Source organism: Lutra lutra, chromosome 15 (assembly GCF_902655055.1).
Source record: "Lutra lutra chromosome 15, mLutLut1.2, whole genome shotgun sequence".
Taxonomy (NCBI): domain Eukaryota; kingdom Metazoa; phylum Chordata; class Mammalia; order Carnivora; family Mustelidae; genus Lutra; species Lutra lutra.
The window spans coordinates 1,659,802-1,685,291 of NC_062292.1; the positions used below are offsets into that span (position 1 = coordinate 1,659,802).

Consider the following 25,490-nt stretch of genomic DNA (forward strand, 5'->3'; position numbering starts at 1 on the left):
AAGGGAGAAGCTAGAGCAGACGTGGAAGAAAGCGGGTGCCTCCGAGCGTCCCTCCGCCCCAGGACCTGGGACGCGGAGCCACTTGGGCGCCGAAGCCGTCCTTCCGGCCCCGCCTGGAACTCACCATCGTCTCGGGCACGCAGCGCAGACGGGCAGGGACCTCGGCCGCCAGGGACCTCGGCCGCCGGCGGACACCGCCTTCCCGAGGACGCCCAGTTACTCTGGCAACAGAGCCCCGCCCACTACCGGACGTGCGGCGCCGCCACCGCCCCGCCCCTTCGTTCCTAATGGCTGGGATGACTTGGAGCTCCGCCCACCGGGCCGGCCCCGCCCCTCCACGGCGTCGCCCGAGGCGGCAGAACACTGCGCAGGTCTTCCTGGCGTCATCACTTAGGGTTGCTAGACAAGTGACCCGGAAGTTAAGCGCCCAGGCCGCCGGAGCTCCAGTCTCTATTTTCCGTCGGCGTCTGCCCATCTTCCACTCAGCGACGCTTCCCACCGTGCGTGCGGGGTTGCCCGAGTTTTGAGACCCCACAGAGCGTATTTACCCTTCTCTTTCGGAAAACTATTCCGGAAACGAACCCCGGGGAACAGGATGTGGTTAGCCAAGAGCGCCGGAAGTCCGGAGGGCCGGGGCGGGGCGGCTTGGGCTGACCGAGAGTGGGCGAGGCCAGACCGGCGCGGAGCTCGCGACCCTCAGCTCGGAAGAGTAAGGAAAGGGGCGAGGGGTCCGCGAGGCCGCCGGTGTGACGGCGGAGGGTGTGGGGAAGGCGCGCGGCCCGGCTTGCAGTTTGGTGCTCGGAGGCTGTGGATTTAGGGCAGAGGTGTCTGTGGAGACCCGGCCGGAGCTTCGGCTTCGGCAGAGCTGACAGGCCGGGCCGCGCCGTCGGGCGCTCCCCTCCCTCCGTCCCCTCTGCTCCGCACCCTCCGCTCCCCTCCCCTCCCTGCCCCTCCCCGGGCCTGGGGCCTGAGGGCAGACCCCGCTGTGCGGGTGCGGGGCGGGTACGGGGCGGTGCGCGCGGGGCGCCGTGCCAGGGCTCCCTGCTTTTGCCCAGGCGCCCGCGGAGGCCTGTCCCCGGACGAGGAGGCGGGTAGTCCGCGAAGACCCTGTGCCGAGTCAGATCGGTTACTCTTACGGCGAAACCAGTTGCGGCCGAACGCACAGCTCGGCGCGTTGGGGTCCCTGCCCCGGCGCGACCTCCCTTCTCCGGCCCCCGGGGACGCCTCGTCTGCGCTGGGAGACCGCGCACACTTTTCTGAAAACTTGTATTTCTTGGGAATCCTGAGTGTTTGCATCGTGTGTCTAAACGCAAACGGGAGCTCCTCTCTGATTCGGTGACCAAATCAGTGGCGGACACTAGCGTCGCTCCTGTCCCCGGAGAAAGTGATCACTTTAGTTCCTGTTGCTTATCAGGGACACGAAGCCCTGTGTGACGTCCCTGCAGTTTCTCCGCCGAAATTCGGGACCCCTGTCTGCTCGCGTTCCCAGTGAGGCAGCGAAACGAACCGGAAAGCGAGCCGCCCCTAGTGTTTTGAGGCCTTTGTCAGCCTTCGCGGTGTCACCTGTGACATTGCATGTGAAACGCGTGTGCACTAAGTGCGGAAACCAGCAGAACACTGTAACCTCTAACTTACAGGCACTTAGTGGATGTCTTTCTATGGTATTAATTCTTTCATTGTATTCATTTTTAGGCTTTTTGTAGAAGTTTTGAGGTGCATTTTCACTGATTAAAAAATGACTACTCTTGAAAGTTTAGAAGCCAAAGGTAAGTGTTGCTTTTTTGATGATAATTGTACTTAAAACATGCAGTTTAGGACCATAGCATGAAGGCGATGTGAGCTAACTAACTCTCCTAGAGCTCCTGGGAACCATATGTTTCAGGTTTCCGATGCTGTGCTGTAATACGGTGTTTACATCACCGCCCTCCTAGACAACCTGAATAGTAACCCCCTGGTTGGTGCTCATTACTCCTGTTAAACACTGTTAACATTTAGTGTAAAACCAAAGTCTTGCAGCTATATTTTCTATCCACTAGAAGATTAAGATTTCAGTAAATGATATTTTTAAAGATTTAAGTATGGACAAGTGAGGAGGTACAAAAGACTTCTTTATGGTGTTGGGTGGTTTTGCTTGGCCCGCAGTAACAAACCACCGCAAACTAACTTAAACAAGTGAAACTTACTGCCTCACAGTTCTGGAGACTACAAGTCTGATATCAAGATGCTGGCAGGGCCGTGTTCCCTCTGAAAGCACTAGGGAAGGATCTATTCCAGGCCCCTCTCCTAGTTTCTGGGGGTTTGCTGGCATTTTTGGTATTCCTTTTTTTTTTTTTTTTAAGATTTTATTTGTTTATTTGAGTGAGCATGTGAGCATGGGGGGTGGGGTGGTGAGCAGAGGAAAATGAGCAGAGAGAGAGGGAGAAGCAGAATCCCCGCTGAGCACGGAGCCCAGTGCCCAGTCCCTGGAATCATGACCTGAGCGGAACACAGACGTTAACCAGCTGAGCCATGCAGGCTCCCCAGTTTTTGGTATTCCTTAGCTTGTACATGCATCGCCCTGATCTCTGCCTTTATGTTTACGTGGCCTTCTCCCTGTGTTTGTGTCTCTGTACACATTCTTCCTTTTTTATAAGGACATCAGTTGTACTGGATTAGGGGCCCACCCTACTCCAGTATGAGCTCATGTTAACTAATTCCTTCTCTAGTGACCCTATTTCCAATTAAAGCCGCATTCTGAGGTATGGAGGTTGAGGACTTTAACATGAGTATTTGCACCGGGGGGGACACAATTCAACTCCTGATACTTGCTAACTAGTCTTACTTTCTCGTTCTCTACATTTCATATGTTGATCATTCCCATCTTTTGAAATACTTTTCCTTAATTTCCATGATACCATTCTTGTTTTCAGCCCTTCACTGTCCAGTGTAGTAGCCACATGTGGCTATTTGAGTTTAAATGAGTATTTTTAAAAATTAAAAATTCAGTTCCTCACAGTCACCCCAAGCATGTCTCAAGTGCTCATTAGCCACATGTGGCTGGTAGCTATTGCATTAGGAAGTGCAGATATAAAACATTCCCATCACTGCAGAAAGTTCTATTGGACACCACTGCTCTAGCAGCATCTTCTGTTTCTTTTTCATCCTCCTCCTGGTTCATCTTTTAAATATTAATATGTTTCAGCCCTCTTTCTCTTCTGCTCTCGGGGCTTCAGTAATTATCTGTAATAACAACTTCCAAATCTGTCTGTAACCCAGATCTCTTCCCTTGTGATTCAGACTCTTACAGCTTACTGACCATGTTCACATAGGCGCTGGTAACGGTATTATTAGCATGTCCCACAGTGAAGGCTCCTGACTTGGGTGGAGTGAGTTCTGGAGGTTGGGGCTGTCAGTGAAATGGGAAACTACTTTCCAGAAGCCAGCTTTGCAGCAAATACACCTCCAACAGCAAACTCTTTAAAAGGGATGTAAATCAGGACAGCCGAGTTGCTCAGTACATTAAGCATCTGCCTTCAGCTAGGGTCACGATCCCAGGGTCCTGGGATGGAGCCCAAACCCTGCATCAGCTCCCTTCTCAGTGGGGAGTCTGTTTCTCCCTCTGCCCTTCTCCCCGTGTTTGAGTTCCCTCTCTCTTTCTCAAATAAATAAATAAAATCTTGTTAAAAGGAGGGGTATATTTAAATCTGTTTAGGAAGCAAAGAAGAAAAGATCCTGCCAATAAATATTTAATTGAATTTATTCAGCTGTGACTGTGACTAGCATTTCAGAGTCACCAGAAAGCTTTTAGAGTATTCAATTAAGCAAACCAAAGAGCGTAATGAAAGTAATAAACTGGGGGTTAATGAAAAGTAAAGCAATTAAATGGTTACTAAGGTGAAAGTCACCAGCATGGTGCTTGGCAAAAAACAAAACCTAAATACAATATTATCGTTAGTGATTGAAAGTTAGTTATTGCAAGGCCTCTGTGAAGGTAATTGGCTTTTATTTGTTATGACCTGTTTGTAATGAGGATTAGAGTTATAAAGCACTTTCACATACATTATTTCATTTGATCTTAATTTTGCAGTGAGGTACATAATTCAGCTGTTAGTCCTCTTTTTGTTTAACATTAGCCATTGTTAGTGAACGAAAGCTCCAAGGACTGCATGGCCTAACACCAGGTGTACTTACCATGGTTGACATCTGTCATTTGCCTGCGCTTCCTATAACTGCCTCACAAGAAAAGCAACATTGGTTTATAGCAACAGAACTTCTTCTCAGTGGACATTTGAGCAAAACTGTCACCATGAGAGGGGTGCGCAGTTGCTGCTAGGACTTCATTGAATGGGAAACATGTAATAAAGAGAAATTCAAAAATGAGGGTTTGAATCCTGAAAGTTCTTGAGAGCAAGATTAAAATTACAGGTATTGTAAGTCAGACCGTTTAGTGAAAGTAAACTAACTAGGAAAAGCTGAGACATTTAAATATTTAGAATCACATAAAATAGCCTAACTTTAACACTCTTTCTGTGGAATAACAGGTATTAGGTGAAGAAGGAATCCCTGGGCAGATAAATATGGGAAATTCTGGACTAAAGGAGGGAGTACATCATGGGACTCCCAGAGCCTCTAGCACACTAATGCACACTGTGAAGTGGCAGAGTGAGGGAGTGCTCAGCCCCGTCCCCGCTCGCCTCACCAGGGAACTCTTTACTTGTGGAGCCTGTGACAGAAGGAATGTTTAGATTCCGTGTCAGTGAACGTGGGCCTAACTTTTAAGTCCATTGTCTTTAACATGATTTCTAATTTAATAGTAACTAAACCTTACTAAGTAGTAACTAAATCTTACTAAATGCTGACCTTTAAAAGAATACTGTTTTCACCAACGGGTGGCTCGGTCGGTTAAGCGTCTGCCTTAAGCTCAGGTCATGATCCCAGGGTCCTGGGATTGATCCCCTTATTGGCCTCCTTGCTCAGTGGGGAGCGTGCTTCTCCCTCTCCCCTCTGCCCCACGTTCTATCTCAACTAAATAAGTAAAATCTTTATACACACACACACATATATATAGATTGATTGATTGATTGATTGAAAATTACTGAGTGACAATCCCTGAACTGTTTCACTGTTTGTGAGCTGAATCTGTGTATATTCTGAAAAGTTTGTCAGACTATAACTGAGTTAGGAATTAATGCTCTGGTGTAGAGGGAAAACAAGGTGAGCAGTTTTTAAATGAGTTAGTAGATGTTAAAATGAAATCTCAGTAGCATATGAACATTGATAAACTTCAGAAAGCACTTAGTCTTCTGTTCTAAGCACCATTTCATTAAGCAAATAATACAGAGATTGGGAGGCAGACCCTGTCTGGTGGAGCTCCCAACAGTCCAGTCTGTGAGAAAAACAGATTATATTAAAACACTCTGATACTTGCATTGTTCTGAAAGCACTGAGGGATGAGAGGAGAGTAAGGGTAAGTGATCTGCCCACAGTCACACAATGTGTGGCAAATAGGACCTAAGGTATTTTGACCCAGTCTAGTGTTCTTTCTACTGCACCTTCCAATGGACTTGGAGTATCTGTCTTCTTAGATTTGCAGTTTTATTTAAAAAAAAAAAAGGGGGGGGGAGAAATATTTCCTTAATGACAGACTATAAAATCCTATTCTTTTTTTTTTTTTAAGACTTTATTTGACAGAGATCACAAGTAGACAGAGAAGCAGGCAGAGAGAGAGGAGGAAGCAGGTTCCCCGCGGAGCAGAGAGCCCAATGTGACGCTCAGTCTCAGGACCCTGGGACCATGACCTGAGCTGAAAGCAGAGGCTTTAACCCACTGAGCCACCCAGGCGCTCCAAAATCCTATTCTTTTTGCCTCAGTATTCTAGAGCAAGGGTTGGCTAGTCATGGCCCTCAGCCTCCTGAGAATACTTAGAGATCAGTTTGGTGATGGGAAGCATTGAATCCCACTTAAGCAAAGGGTTTATCCCAAACAAAAAAGAATTCTGTGCTTCTCATTATTAGACCTATATTACAAAAAAACAACAAAAAAGATTTATTCAATTTCTTATTTGAGTTTCATCTTTGAAAATGATTTTTTTTCTTCTTTGTATAAGTACCTGTCTCTTACCCTCAATTTTGCCTCATGGTCGGCAGAGCCTAAAATATTTATCTGACCCTTTATGGGGAAACTTTCCCCACTCCTGTTACAGAGTATCATTGTTCTTTCCCTGCATTTCAGTAATCTTTGGGGAAGGCAGAAGAATGAGCCATAAACCTGAAACACATTTCGTTCTTTGATAACTGATCACAAGTAGAAGTGCTGTTGATGTAATCGCAGAATTGTTCTGTTGATTCCCTTTGAAGAGTGGGGAATGGGGGCTGATGTTTTGCTCTATTCACACCACTCTTAATTGTGGAGCTGGTACCACGGATCATCGCTTTCCCCGGAGAGACCAACTGCTCCCAAGTGTGTCCCGGGCTGTGCTTAGTCTGTATGTAATAAAGGTTTCTGCGTGTGTCATAAGGGAAATAGAACGATGACCAGTTAGTTACCCGGTGAGAAGATGGAAAGCCGGGACTCCCACTCCCCTCCTGCCCTGCGTGCATTAGCCAGAAGCGCAGTTACTCCCAAGTTGAGTTGCGACAGCTGCCATGGCATGTTGTGCAGCTGTCGCGCCTGTAAGTGCTTGAGTAAGTAACGGTGGTTGATGTAGAAAGTCAGGAGTAAACCGAGGCTGAACCAAGGTGATGGAATCGCTTCACTGGCATTTTATGATGTATTTTCTTTGGGAAGAGGTTTCTTTCCAATACCTGTCAATGTTCCTTTGCCTTTTAAATTTCGCAGTGTCTACTTGATTTGTTCTTGAATCTCCACTACCTAAAATTCCGACTCAGCAATGTTGTGATTTGCCTAAAAATCCTGTTTAGTCACCGCCAGGCATCACGTCTGCTTCTTACTCCTTCGGCTTCAGTGGCCCTGAGTGGTCTGGCTCCAGTTTGGCCTTTTGTTGTTTTTTAAATTAATCTGTAGTTAATTCATGATTCAGCATCACTTTGTAAATGACAGAATGTCTTAGTGACAGAATTAAATTTGCTTTAGATAGAGTTAGAATTTTTTAAAAAGCAGATTTCAAGAACATGGGAGCAGGCCTATGTTAGGGTCCGTGATCGAAGAACGAGACTGATTAAAGCAAAAACAAGCAAAGCTTTAATTCACGCTAAACATCAAAAGTCAAACTGACCGGTCAGGGCTGTCTCTTACAAAAAGGTGACGGCGATGACCCCGGCAAGTCCGCTCCCAGCGTGGCTGCTCTGGACAAGGCTTTTCTGTAGATGAGGCCACTCTGGACGAGGCCGCAGCTGATGAGGTCGCTCCTCAGGGCTGCTCCCCAGAAAGGCTGCTCCCCGGACAAGGGCTGCTCCGGCGAGGCCGCTCCTCGGACAAGGCTGCTCACAAAAAGAGGCCGCTCTGGAGGAAGCCTCTTTCCTGACGATGCTGCCTCCCGCAGGGCTGCTCACCGAGGAAGCCTCTTTCCAGATGAAGCCGCTCCCCGGAATGGCGCAGCTCCAGCGAGGCTGCGGCTCAGGGTATCGAGGCGGCTCCTGGCGGCGAGGCCGTTCGCAGCGAGGTTGCTGGCGTCCAGGTCGTTCCCCGCTGTGTGTCGGCGGGGCCGCTGGTGTCGGGGCCGCTGGCGTCTCGGCTGCTGCTGGCGTGGGGTGGCTCCGCTGCCGAAGCCGCGGTGTGGGCGGGGCTGCAGGCGTCGGAGCTGCCGGCGTCGGAGCTGCCGGGGCTCGTCTAGCTCCCACAAGAGCTGTCACAGCGCTCTTTCTTCTGCTCCGCGGACTCTGCTGCTGCTTCCTCCTCCTCCCGACAGCTCTCCTTCCACCCCTCTCGCCAGCCTCGCAGACCAACCTTCATGGGGGTGGTTGAGCCCCGCCCCTACGCAGGTAGCCAGTTGAATCCTGATTCACCCAGTGGATATGCCCACGCCACACCGGTTGGACGTCTTCACCGGCCTGCCCCGCCGCTACTTCCGGGGTCCACAAGCTAGTCGCTCTGGGAGGGGCAGGTCCTTACAGCCTTCGTTCCTGAAATCGTTCGGTGGCAGATCTCCGAAGTGCTAACGTGCTGCAGCATGACCTGAAATACCAGACTGTTTCCCTTTCTGAAGTCGCTCCTTTGTTCATCTTTTTGAAGGTGGAGTTAGTCCTGAGTCCCAAGTGAACATTCAGTATGGAAATGACAAAATACTTTATTCTAATGGAAGATGTTTTGTTAAATAGAACACGGTATACATCACATGTCTTTCCACCTCTTCTCTGACCTAACTCAAGATTCCCAGTACACTGCTACATAAGTAGGAAAAATTACCCCCAAAAATCTGTTATAGTTCTAAAGTCCAGTGATGCACTTTCGTAAGACTTGAGCATAAGAAAATGAAAGAATTATATTTGATGACATAACTTCAACTTTCTCCCTTTCATGAAGACGCAGAGTTCGGGTTTTTAAAGAACGGCAGCAGCAGCAGTGCAGGCCGACATCTGCTGAGTGCTTCCTGGCCCGCACACCACTCCAAACACTACATGTTCTGGCACTAACGTCTTGATTATTGTATTAGGTCACCGGGATTGAGATTACCAAAAAATGAAATAAGAACGTAAGGTGTAGATCTGCTGATACATTGCTAGAGTTGTTTCATGAGGCAGTTTGACAATACCGATCTTCACCTGGCACATCAATTCCATTCTTGAGAATTTAGTCAAAAGAAATAATCTAGAAGTTGAGAAAAATCTGTAGGCAGAAGTATTCACTAAAGCATTATTATATGAAAAATTGGAAAAAAGTATAAATATCCCCAAAAACAGAATAATAAGTAAATAATGTTATATTAACGTGAAGAAACAATGTCATAAGATGAAAGAGGAAGAATACAGCAAAATAGAAAAATAGATTGAGCTTCTAAAGTTAATTATGATTACAAACATATAAAAATAATGAAAAACTTGGAGTAACGAAAACTTATTTTAGAGTAATGAGCAGATACGTAATTTTTTCTTCATATTTTTTAATAATGCAATGTTCAGAACAAGAGGATACCTGTGTGTGTGTGAAAATAATGTGTTCTGCTCTGTAGTTTCTGCATCAGTATAACAAAGTTTATGAGAAAGAAAAAAAGTAAGCTCATTAAAAAATAGAAAACTGAGGAAGGTTTTCTTGTTAGGTATTTCCCTTGCTAGAAAAGACCTTTGTAGGTAATAAAAAAAAAAAAAATCATCCTGGGCAAGCTTACCATTTCCTATGGTTATTGCTGGAGCATTCCATTTCTAGGACAAGAATTCAGGAATCAAGATGACAACAGTCTTTGCTTGATAGAATGTTTATATGTTATGTGGTCTCTTTTTTTTAGTATGGCTTTGTACTTCATAAATACTTAAGAAAGGTTAATTTTAATAAGACCTTATTATTGCTCTTACCAAATTGATCTCCTGACTTCATGGGTTACAGTGAAACATGATTAATATTTAATAGTAATTTAAAATTAATATTTAATTGATTAGAACATAGTACTAATATCTAAGCGTAATTGAGGCTACTTTGGCTTTTTTTTCAACTAGGAATTCTGTTTCCTGTCTTTGCCTTAGAAGGCATAAATATGGGGCGCCTGGGTGGCTCAGTGGGTTAAGCCGCTGCCTTAGGCTTAGGTCATGATCTCGGAGTCCTGGGATCGAGCCCCGCATCGGGCTCTCTGCTCAGCAGGGAGCCTGCTTCCTCCTCTCTCTCTGCCTGCCTCTCTGCCTGCTTGTGATCTCTCTGTCAAATAAATAAATAAAATCTTAAAAAAAAAGAAGGCATAAATATAAAAACATAATAGTAATGAATTCACTAAAGATTGGTCCATGATTTTTCTTAGTTAACATTTCTGTAGAAATAAAATTCTGGTAGAAATTTTGTACCATATATCGCAGTCTTTCTATTACCTGTAATACATGTCATCTTTTTACATGTACATCCTGTGTCCTAAATTAGATAGTAATTTCTTGAGCATAGACATCCCCACTACCTCATACAGTGTCTGGTCAACATTAGACACCATGCTGCACGCTTGCAGCCTGCGACCACGCACACTGTCGTCACAACCGTTGATGTATATGCTTGTCCTATGCCCCTCCCCTTGTTTTCATTCATTCACTGTCCATCAGCCAAACAGTGCTGGGTGCAAGGCACATTACTTATCCCTTCCCTCATGGGACTTAGGTTATAGAGGAAGGCACAGGCATTGCATAACTAGTGACACTGGGGTGAAAAAAGTCAATTTACGATTTTGATAGAAAAAAGGAGAAATGCAGAATCTCTGCTGCAGGTGCACATGAACGGGGAACCCAGCCGAATCTGGAAAGGTTAGAGAAAGGCTTCCCTTAGGAACCCATACTCCAGTGTGCCAAGTGCTCGATCTTCCTGCATCTTCTCCTGCCACAGTCGTGGAGCACAGCTGGTACTATCCCCACTTCCCAGAATGTGAAGTAGAGATCTGCGGAGGTTCGGTTGTTTACCCAGGATCATACTAGGAAGTAGAAGTCAAGAGCAAAACCATTTACCTAAGGAAGTTCAAGCCTTTTTCCATCTTTTATTGACACCTGTTTTAACTTTTACTATGAATTTTTTGTATTCTTTTTAGTTCCAGTAATTCTGAATGTAGGGTAAAGTATGTCTTGGCATTTTCCTTGGCATTTCTTCTTAGCAAGTAGCTTGTGTTTTCTTTCCCTTTCATAGTCACCCTTACTCCAGCCCCAGTCCGAGGAGCAGGAGATGGCATGGAAACTGAGGAGCCACCTAAGTCTGTTGAAGTGACCTCTGGAGTCCCGCCCGTAAGGCATCACATCCTTCAGAATCCACGGAAGAAAGCAGTTCCAGGCGAGAGCCCAGGAGTCCTTCAGATCGGGGAGATTCTCACTGAAAAAGCAGTGGAAGTTGAAGCCATAAGAATATTAGTTCCCAAAGCTGCTATAACCCATGACATCCCCAGCAAGAATGCAAAGGTGAAGTCTCGGGGACACCATAGGGGAGAGCTCCTTGGTCAGTCAGAGGGAACTGTAGAACCCAGAAAGGAACTATCGGAGGTTAAGAATCTACTGGAGAAGTTCAAGAACTCTGAAAGGAGGTTACTGCAGGACAAAGAGGGTCTTTCAAACCAGCTCAGAGTACAGACAGAGGTAAGAACAAGTAGCTTTAGTCATCACTGCTCTTTACACCTGGACCTTCTGAGTACACGTGTCCAAAAACTGTATTTCCTCTTGGAATAACCTCTGTTTTGGCTTGTCATTTCTCTAAAAAGTTTCCTCTTAAATTTCTCTTTTTCCCTCAGCCCCGCTAGTAGAACTAGTATATGTCGGGAACTTGTCCTCTAAAATTGAAGATGGGTGTGCGTGGTGCTTCGGACAAGACCACCTCCAAGGTGTAAAGGAAGTCATAGTTATACAATTCCAGACCAAGTTAGACTTTGAAGTTGTCTAGTTAACAATTCCTCTTTTAAGGATCCATAAGTTCCAAGTATTTTTGCTTATGCAGACTTCATAGTTGGGATAAAGGGAATGGTTGGGAAAGCATTGGTATCTTCATTGTAAATGGAAAAGGATCTGTAGTGCTTGGCTGGGTTTCTTTCAGCTTTACGTGTTGGTGAACATTGCCTCACTCCTCACCCTTCGTTTCTCTCTCAGACCCTTCATCTTTTTGCTAGATGTTATCTTTATAAGTGACACTATAGTTAGTGGTTCTCATTCAAATAGGTCTTTAATATTTAAGTAACTAACTTCTAAATATAAAAATGGTGTATATTTATTTGTGATTATTTTAGAAAATACAAAAAATGAGAATAGTACCACCTATCATTGTACTGTCTAGCTATAAATGCATAATTATACATATTGAGTTCATTTTTGCCCTTTTTAATATTTTCCTGTGTCACAGAATATTCTATTACAGTACCACCTTTAATACCAACAGTGTTCTTCTATTGCTGCACCATAGATCAATACCTATTATTAGACATTTACGTTTTAATTTTTCACATTTTAGATAAAGTAAAAAAACATGCTTATAGATAGCCTAAATTGCTTCCTTTGCTTAAATTCTTGAACACCTGTGGCACAGGGGTGTGTGGGTGGCTCAGTCGGTTAAGCATTGGACTCTTGATTTCAGCTCAGGTCATGGTCTCAGGGCTGTGACATTGAGCCCCACATCAGGCTCCACCATCGCTGTGGAGGCTGCTTCAGATTCTCACTTTCCTTCTCCCTCTGCCCCTCCCTGCTCATACTCTCCTTCTCTCTCTCTCTCTTAAAAAAAAAAAAAAAAAAAGAAAGAAAAAAATCCTGTGGCCCAAAGAAATTAATTTTTAAACACCAAAATAGATTTAAAAACACTAAAACATTCTCCGTCATATTCTTTGGCAAAATTTATTGGTTTGGTTTTCTAATTTTTTGCCTTCAGGTGTTGACTGGAAGCAGGTTGTAACTTTGGTGATAATGGTTGGTACTCTTACTAGAAGAGGCTCCGTTTGTGATCCCGTGGACTATAAGATATAAATATGCAGACAGAGACAGATGGCTTATATAGATTATGAAACTTAAATATGTAATATTGCTTTTTGATACACACTTTAAGTAATGGAGGTCCATCTACAAGAAGCACGGTTTCTCTTTTTTCATTTTGCTGCATTAAAGTCACGGACATTACTTTAAGCTGGTTGTAACGGTCATATTTTCTCCTAGGTCAATCGAGAGTTAAAGAAGTTGCTAGTGGCTTCCGTTGGAGACGATCTTCAGTACCATTTTGAACGTCTAGCCCGTGAGAAAAACCAGCTTATTTTAGAAAATGAAGCCCTAGGTCAAAACACAGCTCAACTTTCTGAACAGCTGGAACGTATGTCAATACAGTGTGACGTATGGCGGAGTAAATTCCTTGCAAGCAGGTATTTTCTGTTTTAAATAATATTTCATTTCCTAGGGGCGCCTGGGTGGCTCAGTGGGTTAAAACCTCTGCCTTCGGCTCAGGTCATGATCCCAGCGTCCTGGGATGGAGCCCCGCATCGTGCTCTCTGCTCCGCAGGGAGCCTGCTTCCTCCTCTCTCTCTGCCTGCCTCTCGGCCTGCTTGTGATCTCTGTCAAATGAAAATATAAAATCTTTAAAAAAAAAAAAATTTCATTTCCTAGCTTTTTCTCTATCAGATTTTTTACCATAACCCAAATAAGTAAATGGTAGTGTGAGAATTTGGGACTCCGATTGTCAAAGTATTTCATGTATTTATAAGTGTGTATGGGCTGTCACAGAGTCTCCCTAAATGAAAAAGTGATATCATCAGATTCTCCCTCATTCCAGAATTCCAGTTTACTCCTCTATAGTAGAAATCACTACTACTACAATGTTTAAGAAAATTAAACTCAGACCTCTTATAAATAAAATAAAATAAAAACCTCCCGCAAAAAACTATTTCCCCCGCTTCTATCTGGAAAACTCAAACATTGTTTCTCTTCCATGCTCTGTTCTCATAGCATTTTAATTGTATTAACTATACATGAGAGCTTCCCAACCTTTTTCTGTACATGCACAAATGGGAAATAAAATTATTTGTATGGTGTAATAGATGCGGCTACTCTCCCCAACAGAGTTGTGAAAGCCCCATTGCCCTTCCCTAGGCCTGTGGGTACACTGGTCATTGGGAAACTGTATATATTGTGATTTGGGGTCTGTTTATCCCCTTCCTTCCAGCTCTGACTGGAGAACAGAGTCTGGGTATTATCCATCTTTGTATTTCCAGCGCTTAGCCACATGCTTCACGCATAGTTTAGTAACTGTGGATTTAAGTTCTAGAGATTTCTTACATAACACCAAATGTTTCCAGGCTGAACTTTTTAAGAATCAAGATTGTGATGAATAAATTTATAGGAAAGTATTTCTTCATATCTTAATGTCTGTGATACTTTCCAGTAATTCATTGCTCTCTTATAAAGTCTTTGTTTTCTAATTATGCTTATATAGGATGGATGTGGAGAAAGGAATGTACTGTTTATTGACTTAGAATGAAAGTTCGTGCTCATTGAACACATTAAGAGGCAAATCGTGCATGTGTCATACACATTATTGCAAATGTAACTTTCTTAACATCCTTGTCAGTGCTGATAGTAACATTCTAAGTGCAATTAAACTTAAACTCACTTTTAACAATATTTTAACCAATTTAATCTTTGATCAGTAATCACTGTGGTCTGAGACTTTAATTTTATTTTTAAGATTTTCAGCTGAATAAGCATACTTTAAAACTTTGCATCAGTTCTGTTAATAGAGAACTGGTAAAATAAATTTTGGAACATCCAATCAGAAGAAAACATGAAGCTCTTGTTTTTTGAAAAAAGAGATAACTCTATATGTGCTAATATAAAAAAACACGATTATTAGATGAAAAAACAAGGCATAGAAAATTTTGTATTAAATAATCCCATTTTTGTAAATAAAATGGGTATACTTATTTTTAACATACATGTTTATGTTGATGTATCCATAAATTTTTTTTTCTGGAGAAATTGATAAGAAACTTTATTGGTATTTTGTGACTGATAAAAGAAGGATGGGGATGTGGGACAGGAGGAAAGACTTACTTTCCCTTTTACATAAGACTTTCTGTATTATTTAATATTTTTCTAAGGATAAGAAGGTAACTGAGTGATAAGAAAGCAACTCTTTTTTGCTTCCTCTAAAATTTCCTGTATTTAAAAACATTTAATTAATATTTTTTCAATATTTGATCCATCTAGAGTAAGATTGAGGTACATTCTAGAAGTCACTCTATAGGAAAGTTAAATAACTTTACCTTTGTCATTTTGTAAACAAATATTTTTAAAATCCCTTCAATATGTTCTAAGTTCATAAATATTTTAAATACCTTTTAGTGAAGATTTAAAAACAGAGAAGTAACTTGACTGTGTTCAGTCTTCTATGTAAGCTTTTGAAAATTAAGGTAATATAGTAACTTCTTTACAGTGTGTTATCGTCAAAAAATTTATATGTGATATTTCCATCTTTTCCAGGGTGATGGCAGATGAGTTAACCAATTCCAGAGCAGGTTTGCAGCGTCAAAATCGCGATGCCCAGAGTGCTATTCAAGATCTCCTGAGCGAGCGGGAGCAGTTTCGTCAGGAAATGATAGCTACCCAGAAGTATAGCATTTGTTTACATTCCGAACTCCTCTTTCTCTTGCAACTTTCGTTATTATTATAGTTCTTCAGTGTTTCTACATTTAATAACTTTTATTGAGCATATTTTTCAAATAGCATTTTAAAATAGATGCCCAGGGAGGGAAGAAGACTAAAAAACTAAGGCTACATGCTTCTTACATTCTTAATTGAGAGAGAATTAATTATAGCTATAATAGGAAAAATCTCTGGGTTTAAAAGTAGTTTTTGGTTATTGTTATAGCAGTTTTGTATAATTTTTGGTAGAAGCCATAAAGTACACCTATCTTTCCTATCTTTTTAAGGACTATTCTGCAGTATTAGAGTTTACTTTTATGTGCTCTGGAACTATCAAATTTGATGGTCTTCCTTAAAAGTGCTTTGTACTTCTGTACATAGATCTTCCGCAACTTACAATGGGGTTGCGACCCAATAAACTCATTGTAAGTTGAAAATGTCGTAAGTCAAAAATTAATTCAATACACCTAACCCACTGAACATCATGGCTTAGCCTAGCCTACCTTCAGCATGCTCCGTATGATAGCCTGAACTTGGGCAAAACCATCTAATACACAGCCCAGTCTGTCAGCGTTGCACATCTCTGTAATTGACCAAGTGCTGAAAGTGTGCAACAGAACGGCTGTGTGGGTACAAAACTCTTGTACCGGTTGTTTGCCCTCGTTACCATGTAGCTCAGTAGGCGCTATGGCTCGCTTCCACTCCCCTGCAACAGGAGAAAAATGGGTATTCATGTTGCTAGACAAGAAATAGGTGAAAATTCAAAGTACAATTTTTATTAAATGTTAATCACTTTCACACATAACTAATCAAAAAATCATCAAACCATCACAAGTCAAGGACTATAATTGATGTAATATAAATCAAATCAGTAAGTAGAAGAAATCATGGGAAATTATAAGAATGAAAACATAATACAGACGACCTTTGAACAATACAAGGGTTGGGGAGGCTGACCCCCTACACAGCTGAAAATCCTTGTATAACTTTTGACTCCCCAAAAAACGTACCTACTTACTACTCTTAACCACAAGTCTTACCGATAATATAAATAGTTGATTAACACATATTTTATATGTTCCTATTGTATACTGCATTCTTGGAATAAAGTAAGCTAGAGAAAGTAAATTGTTACTAAAATCATGAGGAAGAGAAAAAATAAAATCATAAGGAAGAGAAAATCCATCTGCAGTACTATACTGTATCTATCGAAAAAATTGGCCTTTAAGTGAACCCACATAGTTCAAACCCATCTTGGTCAAGGGTAAACTGTTTTTCAAAATATCAGATTTCATGGGCGGCAACTAAAGGAGTGTTTAGAGGGAAATTTATAGCTTTAAATGCTCATTGTAGAAAAGAAGAAAGGTCCTGTTGGTAATAAAAGCTTCCTCTTTAAGAAATGCAAAGAGCAAATTAAGCAGACAAAAGAAAATAATAATAATGGGAGCAGAAATAAATAGCCAAATGCTAGTTCTTTGAAGAGATAAATTTAAGAAACCTCTAAGCAGTATGATCAGGGGGAAAAAGAAAAAAAAAAACACATTACCAGTATCAGGAATGAGGAAGGGGGTATGTTACCTAGATTCTATAGACATAAAAAGATGATAAGGGGATATTATGATCAACTCTGTACAGAGTCCTTAGAAGACACTAAACTACCACAGGGTACTCAAGGTGTATAGCCTGAATAGCCCTAATCAATTCAAGTGATTGAATTTTTAGTTAAAAACCTTCCAGTAAAGAAAACTCCAGGCATAAATGGATTTACTGAAGCAAACAACTATGGAAGAAATAAAGCCAAATTTACACAAACTCTTCTAGAAAACAGGAGAAGGGAATAATTTCCAACTGACTATGTGGCAGCATTATCTTGATACCACAACCAGACAGAGATAGTAGAAGAAAGCTACAGACAGCATTTCCAATGAACATAGATGCGAAAGTCCTAATAATATATAAAAAGAATATATCTATTACATATCATGGCCAAGTACATTTTATCCTACAATTTGTAAGTTGGTTTATCAAGTGGAAATCCATTAATGTAACTCATGAAAAAACAAGTGACAGACTCAAGTCCAATCAGTAGTCCTAGCACTGCTAGGTGAGTGTACTAACATATTTTACCTGTATTAAAATATGACAACTAAAAAACTGGGGCAGTTCGGAAGTACGTTTGCTGAATGACTTCCAGATAATTACCTGATAAATATATAAATGCTTCCAGTAGTCTTATTTTACCAGAATTCCCAGTTTAGTGACCTCTGAGAAAAAGATACAGGAGACAGTACTATGTGATTTCAGAAGAATTTCAGGTTTCTCATTTATTGAGTATTCTTGATATTCATGTTTTATCCTCTTATTAATATTCAGTGTTCCTGTGTGTTCTGTACAGATTATTGGAGGAGCTCCTGGTGTCCTTGCAGTGGGGAAGAGAGCAAACTTACTACCCTAGTACACAGCCTTACACCACAGCAGAACTAGCATTAACAAATCACAAGTTGGCAAAAGCAGTAAATGCTCATCTTCTGGGAAATGTTGGCACTAACAGTCAAAAAAAGATACCATCAACGGTTGAATTCTGCCGCACCCCAGCAGAAAAAATGGCTGAAACGGTAAAATATTTCTCTTTTGTGGACTGTGGAACTTCTAACACTGTCCTCTTACTGAAAAGTGGTAGTTAAATTGCAAAGTGCTGGGCATTAGGAGTTAGGAATTATGGGATCTAAACCCGATTGGATCTAAACTTGATTCTCATGCTAATGACCTTATGATTTTGAAGAAAATTATTTCTTCCTCTGTGCTTCAGTTCCTGAAACATTTTTACTCTGTCCTTAAGAAGCAAATATAGTTGTTTTGAAAGGGCTTGTCTTTTAGCTACTGAATCACTGAGAATCTTATACTTGAGTTAATAGTGATATGAAAACTAGGGTAGAATTTTTTTTTTTAAGATTTTATTTATTTATTTGACAGAGATCACAAGCAGGCAGAGAGGCAGGCAGAGAGAGGAGGAAGCAGGCTCCCTGCGGAACAGAGAGCCAGATGCGGGGCTCGATCCCAGAACCCTGGGACCATGACCGGAGCCAAAGGCAGATGCTTCAACCCACTGAGCCACCCAGGCGCCCCTAGGGTAGAATTTTTAATTCAGCAATCATGAGTAGATAATAGATTACTTCTGACATCAGAAACTATTTGCTAATACCCATATATAGATATGAATGTGCCAAAAACTGCAGCATCAAATAGTGCATCCCTGATACCTACAGTCCTGGGTGAATTCAGGGTTCATGCCTATGAGCTGTCATATACTGTGGTTTCCCAGTTCTACCAGCAGAGCCAAGGTCACTTCCATACATTTCGGGATCTGACTCCTATCTCCTATCTTAGGCCTTGTCTTTAACCAGAACTGTTCCACTTTTAAAATCAGCTCAGCACCTCTCTCCATGGTCTGTACTCTCAACCTTTTTTCCAGCCGATTCTTTATTCTGAGTACCCCTGTGATCACATAATTTTCATTCCCTTGATCCCTGCATTTTTTTCTTCATCTCATCCGCTCACTCTCCTGGCTTCTTTTCCTGCCATAGCTTGCCTGGATTTCATTCTTGGGTGTCTTTTTTCCCTTATTATCCTTTTCTCGGGTACCCTGAGAACTCCAGTCCTTAGTTCAGCTGCCTGCCTTTTTTGTTTCTGCACTTGTCAAGCAGTGACCTCACATTCAGCGGATGACTTTGGTTCCTAGTTCACAGAAAAAGAAGGCAGAGGCAGGAAATTTCTTAAAGGTCCCACTTGATAACTAGAAGCCTACCTTTATGGCAGCCAGTCTTAAATACATTTCTGTCACTGGAAGAGATGTCCCTCTCCAAAGCACAGCTCCCCTCCAGGCTCAGCAGGCCTCTCCAGATCATCCCTTCTGTCTGTCGGCTCTTTCGTGTTTGGTTTATAACACACCCAAGTGTCTCCACCTAAAAAAGAAAAATCTTCCATTATCATAAGTTCTCTGATAAGGTCTTATCACCTTTATAGGCGAGAACCTTGGACAAACTGTGCACACTTGTGTGAACTCCCATGCAAGCCGTTCTGCAAGTCCTGCCGTCACTTACCCAGTAGCTTCAGCTCCACTGTTCTCGAATTGTGTGCGAATAAAGCTCATGAATGTTTAAATACTTTGTTACCATAATCTCTGTACCAGCACTCCTGCCTTGATATCCCCTTGACTTCTGTGACCTTCTACCTTCTTGGTTCTCTCATGTGCCCCCTCACATTTCTTCTTCTTCAACTTTTTTCCTCCTCTATGTGTTGATGTTCCATAGAAATTTGCTCGCCATGCTTTCCAGACTCGCTGAGTTTCTGCAGCACGGTACACAGCCAGCTCCTCCCCTTTTCTGACCATTCTTTTTCAGAATTTGGCAGGGGGCAAGGCATCCTCCTTTGGGCCCCACTGTTGAGCCTTTCCTCTCATAACAGACTTCCTAGATTCTCTAGGGACTGTCCTAGTCCCATAGTTTTATGCTTGGGGCTTCTTCAACAGAGACATTTTTTCTCTGGGTTTAAGAGACACAGCCAGCAAGACATCTCCATAGACACATCTCAGATAGCTGAAAATAGGACAACCTCTTCTCTCCTCGCCTTTATATCTGTTATTTCCCCTCCCCTGAGAAAGAAGAACAAGAACCCACTTCTCCTCCTCTACTCCCTATCGTGGTAAACTAGACCACTGTATAGATGTTTTGAGGACTTCATAATAACATGTGTAAAATAACGTGTGTAAAGCTCATAGCAGATCCCAGTATATTAGTAATTTCTCAGTAAGTGGTAGATACCATTCTTATTTTCTTCATCCCCATAATCTTGTTGGTTTTACAAATCCTGTTGGATCCTTCTAATTTAGCCTCTCTTCCAAGTTCACACACCTGCCCTCCAGCCTTAATTACTGCCTAGCCTCCTCACCAGTACTGACCCCTTGCTGTTTACCTGCCTCCAGACCACCCTCTACTGCCAGTTATTTTTAAAATGCCAATCCAAAAAAAGAAAGGAAAAATCCCCTTGTGTTGCTACTCCTGTTCAGACAGATCCCGTCCTCCCTCATTCTGGACTCTCCGTTCTTTCACACTGCATAGAAAGCTTTTCAGAAATCGTTACTGCATCCCCTCTTGTCAAGGTGACGAGCCAGGTGTCCCCACGCCCTGCTCTTCAAACCCCAGCAGCATCAACCACTTTTCACTGCACACACGTGCCATTGTATCTCAAGCCTCTGTTCCTACTTCTGCCGACCGCCTCCCAGCACCTCCCAGCCTTTAAGCAGCAGCCCTTCCCGCATCTCACTGCAAGCTTAGATGGTCCTTCCCCAGGCTTCCGCACCGTGTCACAGTAATTACTGGATTCTCCCGCTCTCCCCCGACTGTAAGCCCCTTAAGGGTGAGGACTGTATCTTGTGTTTCCTCAAGGTCTGGCACAGTAATTCTTTACAGATAGTAGGTGCTCTGCTGTGTACATAATCAATCGGGACCCAGAACTGGGACCCAGAACTACGCCCGTTGTCTCCACACTCTGTTCTCATTGGGAAACCGTGTCCTTGCCTCCTCGGTGCTGCTGGTAGCCTGCGGTGTAACTGACTGCCCCACCTTCCTTGAACCCTCCCTTCTCTCGGCTTGCGTAGCTGCACACCCTCCTGGGCCTTCTCTTCTCTGACCCTTCTGTTTTACCGTGTGCTACTGCGGATCCTCAGGGCTTGGCCTCAAATCCCCTTTTCCTAATCCTTTATCCAGTCTGACTGTCCTCTTAGTTAACGACTGACAGAGCCTGTCAGCCCCATCGCTTCAAGGTTGTCCTTTCTTAGTCGGCTTACTGCAGTCATCCCCTCCTTTGTCCATGTCCGTCCCCGTCGTCGTCGTCGTCCCCCACGGCTGCTTTTAATGCCTGCCCTTGCCCCCATCCCCCAGCACGCACAGCACGACTTCCCGGAAAGGCACCCTGCTCAAACCTTCCCCATCGCCTCCAAGCTAAAATCTAGAAACCTATCTGTCTCCTTCCACTGTACTCCTTTGGTATTTTGTTTCTCTCTCTGCAGTCATAGAACCTAATAGCATATAGGGAGTATTTCCGTACTTTTATTTTCCCTTCCAAATTTATAAGCAACTTTAAGCCCATCATCTTTGTCTCCTAGCACCCAACCACATTTTACAAAAATAGATCTCAAAAATTCAGTGGAAAAAAACAGCAATATATTTGAAAAGTAGAGGTCCTAAAATAGAATGCTGCCAGGACGTTCTTAAATTAACAATAGCTCTTTGGGCATGGTAGTAACTTAGAAGGAAAAAACACTGCTGGACGACATGAGAGTGAGAGAAACAGCCATATCTAGCCATATCTGGAAGCTCCTGACATAGGGCATCGGCTTACTTTAAAAAAAGAGAAAGTTCTTTGCACCACTGCTTTTCACAGTTCCTTTCCAACTGCAGTGCCTACCTCAATTGCCCCATAACCCATCCACCTCATGTGAGGATCGCTGGGAGAGTATAAACATGAGATACAGGAGCTTTGAGCAAGCATGTTACCTTTGCCCTTAATTGGAGAGTTTTTCCCAACGCAACCCAGGATTTCAACCCAAATCCTCCTGTTGTGGGTCTCAGTAAAGGAAACAGCCGAACGAGTCACAGCAGAATTAGGAGAGCCTGGTGTCCATGAAATCCAAGAAACAGGAGCATGATTGTTAGCATAAAAGATGGCATATACATTAGAAATAGAGAAATGAAAAGCTATTGATTTTACAAGTAAATGATTAAAAACTTTGAAATAGCATTTCATTAGAAGAATGCAGAATCCTGATTCTAGACAGTTGAATGAAAGGTCATAGAGGAGAGATTGTGGGTGCTTTTTGGTTAAGGATTAAAAATTGACATTACTTGGGGACACCTGGGTGGCTCGGTTGGTTAAGCAGCTGCTTTCAGCTCAGGTCATGATCCCAGCATCCTGGGATCGAGTCCCACATCGGGCTCCTTGCTCTGTTGTAGCTCTTCACCGTGTCACAGTAATTACTGCTTCTCCCTCTGCCTGCCACTCTGTCTGCCTGTGCTAACTCTATCTGACAAATAAATAAAATCTTAAAAAAAAAAAGTTGACATCACTTAATGTAGAATGGATATAACCATATTTTTTCTGTGTTTTCATACTTTTTCCACCAGTATCCATAAAGAACATTAATTTCATCATTTTTGGAAAATAGGTAACCTAGGTGATAATTAGACATCATTATTAAATTTAGAGCTTTCTGGAAAAGCTATAAGTTCCCTAACCAATCACATTCATCACTCCGATGTTATTTTTTGTGGTAGTTACATATAAATGAAATGGGGCTTTAGAGGTAGTTCTACGTCAATATCTGACATTACTTCTTATTTTCCTTAGGTTCTACGCATTTTGGATCCAGTTACCTGTACGGAAAGCTCACCTGATAATCCTTTTTCTGAGTCTTCACCAACTGCCTTACTTGCTACAAAGAAAAATATTGGACGATTTCATCCCTATACTAGATATGAAAATATAACTTTCAATTGCTGCCATCACTGCCAGGGAGAACTTATTGTCCTTTAATACAACAAGACAGCACAAGCTTCTTACCCAAGAGTCATTATTATTTGGGAGCTGGAGTCTTACAGTGATGTCACTTTCTATCTCAGTACTGTATATCCCCAGCGATGTTTCATGTATTGGACCACAGATTACCCTTTCTTAATAAATACCTCAGGGTAAGAAAAGACTGAAACTGTGTAGATATATTTAAAGTAGATGATACTTTCCTGACCTTCATGATGCTTTTCCTAAAGGATCCTGAAAGAAGATCCTATCTTTATTTTAGCCCCTAAGTTACATCTTGCCATGTGTTTAACTCTAATGCAGGGTGGCTCATATGCAGCTACACCCATTCGCTTACTGTTGTCTGTGGTTGCCAGGCTTGGGTTTTTTGGGCACCACAGCAGAACTGAACAGAGGCAGCAGGGCTTGTGTGGCTGCAAAACTTAAAATCTCCTATCTGGCCCTTGACAGGAGAATTTTTCTGGCCCCCACTGGCAGGGGGATGGGTGGAGAGCGTGTCCATTCCCTTTTTGGGGATTTATTTTGGACTACAAAGGCTGCTTATGGAAATACTATGGGTGAAGGGACTAATATTTTAAAATTAAATGCTATATGTTAGGAAAATTAGAAGTATTTTATAGCCACATTAGCAAGTGTTTGAGCAAAACATGTTCTCGTGTTGGTTTTGTGTGGGGAATTCCATAGTTTGAATGGATGTGACTTGACATATATAATAATAGATTTTACTGAGCTCATTTTGACAAATGCAACCCAATAGGACTATCCAATTTGATATATAATGTAGAAAGAGGATCTTTCTAGAACATTGTACAAACTCAAGATGCAATCCATCATTAATTTATATTAATATATATTATTTATGATGGACCATCATAAAACACCCTTTTATAAGCCTGTAAAAATATCCACAATATGTTTATACCAAATTACCCTATATTAGGTACAGAATCGACTATCAAAAGAGAAGTCTTCTAAAGACAAATCTGGTGAAATAACATTTTAATGTCAACTTAATGATTTTTTTGTCTGATTCGTCTGAGTTATACTTTGAAATGGCAATAAATTTCTCTACATTCTTTATTTTGAATATTAATTTAATGTGCTTTTCAAGTCTTTGTCTAGTTTACACTATTTATAATTGATTCGTCAGCCTTCCTTTAGGTTTACTTAGTATAAACCTTAGAAGAAAATATAGAGGAAAATCTTCATGACCTTGGACTTGGCAATGATTTCTTGGATATGGCACTGGAAGCACAGCCAACAAAATAAAACATAAACTGATTTTCATCCAAATTAAAAACATTTGTACATCAAAGGAAACTATCCACAGAATGAAAAGGCAACCTACAAAATGGGAGAGAATATTTGCAAATTATATGGTTTATAAGGATCTAGTATCTAGAATAAAGGATCTGTAACTCGGCAACCAAAAAACGTGAAAAGAATATGGAAAGAAATTTCTCTAAGATACACAAAATGCCAATAAGCATATGAAAATACTCTCCACATCACTAATCCTTAAGGAAATGCAAACTGATATCACTTCATGCTCATTACAATGGCTGTGATCAAGGAAGGAAAATGAGTGTTCATAAGGATATAGAATTGGAACCCTTGTGCATTCCTGGTGGGAATGTAAAATGGTTCAACCACTGTCAGAGACAGTGTTGGAGCTCCTCAAAAAATTAAACATACAGGGCACCCCAGTAGCTCAGTCGTTGGGCGTCTGCCTTCAGCTCAGGTCATGATCCCAGCATCCTGGATCGAGTCCCACATGGGGCTCCCTGCTGGGTGGGGAGCCTGCTTCTCCCTCTCCAGCTCCCCTGTGCTTGTGTTCTCTCTCGCATCTGTCATAAATAAATAAAATCTAAAAAAATTAAACATACGATTACCATATGATTCAGCAATTCCACTTCTACGTAGATACCCAATAGAATTGAAAGCAAGGACCCAAAAATATTTTTATACCAGTGTTCACAGCAACATAGGAGTCAAAAGGTGGAAGTAACAAGGCATCCTTTGATGGATGAATGGATAAACAAAATGCATCCACATGCAATGGAGCATCAGCCTTAAAAATGGCTGAAAGTCTGATTATGCTACAGCATAAATGAACCTTCAATACATTACACTAAATGAAATAAGTTGCAAACAAAAGGGCAAAGAAGTAGGTACATGAAATAACCATAGTGACAAAGAATAGTGGTTATAGGGGTCAAGGGAAGGCTGAATGGAAAGTTTGGGGTTTTGGGGTTTTTTTTTTTTGTTTTTTTTTTAAAGATTATTTGTCAGCACAAGCAGTGGGGAGCAGTAGGCAGAGGGAGAGGCAGGGTCTCTACTGAGCAAGGAGCTTGATGTCGGACTCAATTCCAGGACCCTGGGATCATGACCTGAGCTGAAGGCAGACGCTTAACTGACTGAGCCACCCAGGTGTCCCCAGAATAGAGAGTTCTTAATGGATACAGACTTCCCATTGGGATGAGGATAATTCTGCAATTGGAAAGGGGTGATGGTGGTACAGTATGAATGTACTTAATGCCACTTAATTATACACTTAAATATTGGTCAAGATGAAAAAGGTCAAAATGTTAAGTTTTATATATATATATATATATATATATATATATATATATATATGTATGTTATATAATCACACACAAAAAATTTTGCATACACTCTTAACCA

The 25,490-nt window shown here is 42.0% G+C and overlaps 2 protein-coding genes across 5 annotated transcripts in view; one reads left to right on the forward strand and one right to left on the reverse strand.

The window, feature by feature from the left end:
- NME7 (NME/NM23 family member 7) overlaps positions 1–547 on the reverse strand; it is a 268,375-nt gene extending 267,828 nt beyond the window's left edge. The window contains exon 1 of one of the 2 annotated variants that reach the window (XM_047703757.1): positions 125–547. In XM_047703757.1, the coding sequence (XP_047559713.1) occupies positions 125–475 (351 nt within the window). In that variant the 5' untranslated portion in view covers positions 476–547. The remainder of the gene's footprint in view (positions 1–124) is intronic. The other variant, XM_047703758.1, reaches the window with a different exon arrangement.
- On the forward strand, positions 438–23,892 carry BLZF1 (basic leucine zipper nuclear factor 1). Of its 3 annotated transcripts, none has more exons than XM_047703767.1 (7): positions 438–728; positions 1,693–1,766; positions 10,744–11,183; positions 12,738–12,937; positions 15,051–15,179; positions 17,608–17,827; positions 22,617–23,892. In XM_047703767.1, the coding sequence occupies exons 2-7, from the start codon at positions 1,736–1,738 to the stop codon at positions 22,800–22,802; spliced, it is 1,206 nt and encodes a 401-aa protein (XP_047559723.1). In that variant the 5' UTR covers positions 438–728; positions 1,693–1,735; the 3' UTR covers positions 22,803–23,892. The 3 variants fall into 3 exon arrangements, with proteins under 3 accessions (XP_047559723.1, XP_047559722.1, XP_047559721.1); XM_047703766.1 differs by having other exon boundaries at positions 439–709; XM_047703765.1 differs by lacking the exons at positions 438–728; positions 1,693–1,766 and adding an exon at positions 6,187–6,662.
- Positions 23,893–25,490: the final 1,598 nt, after the last annotated feature.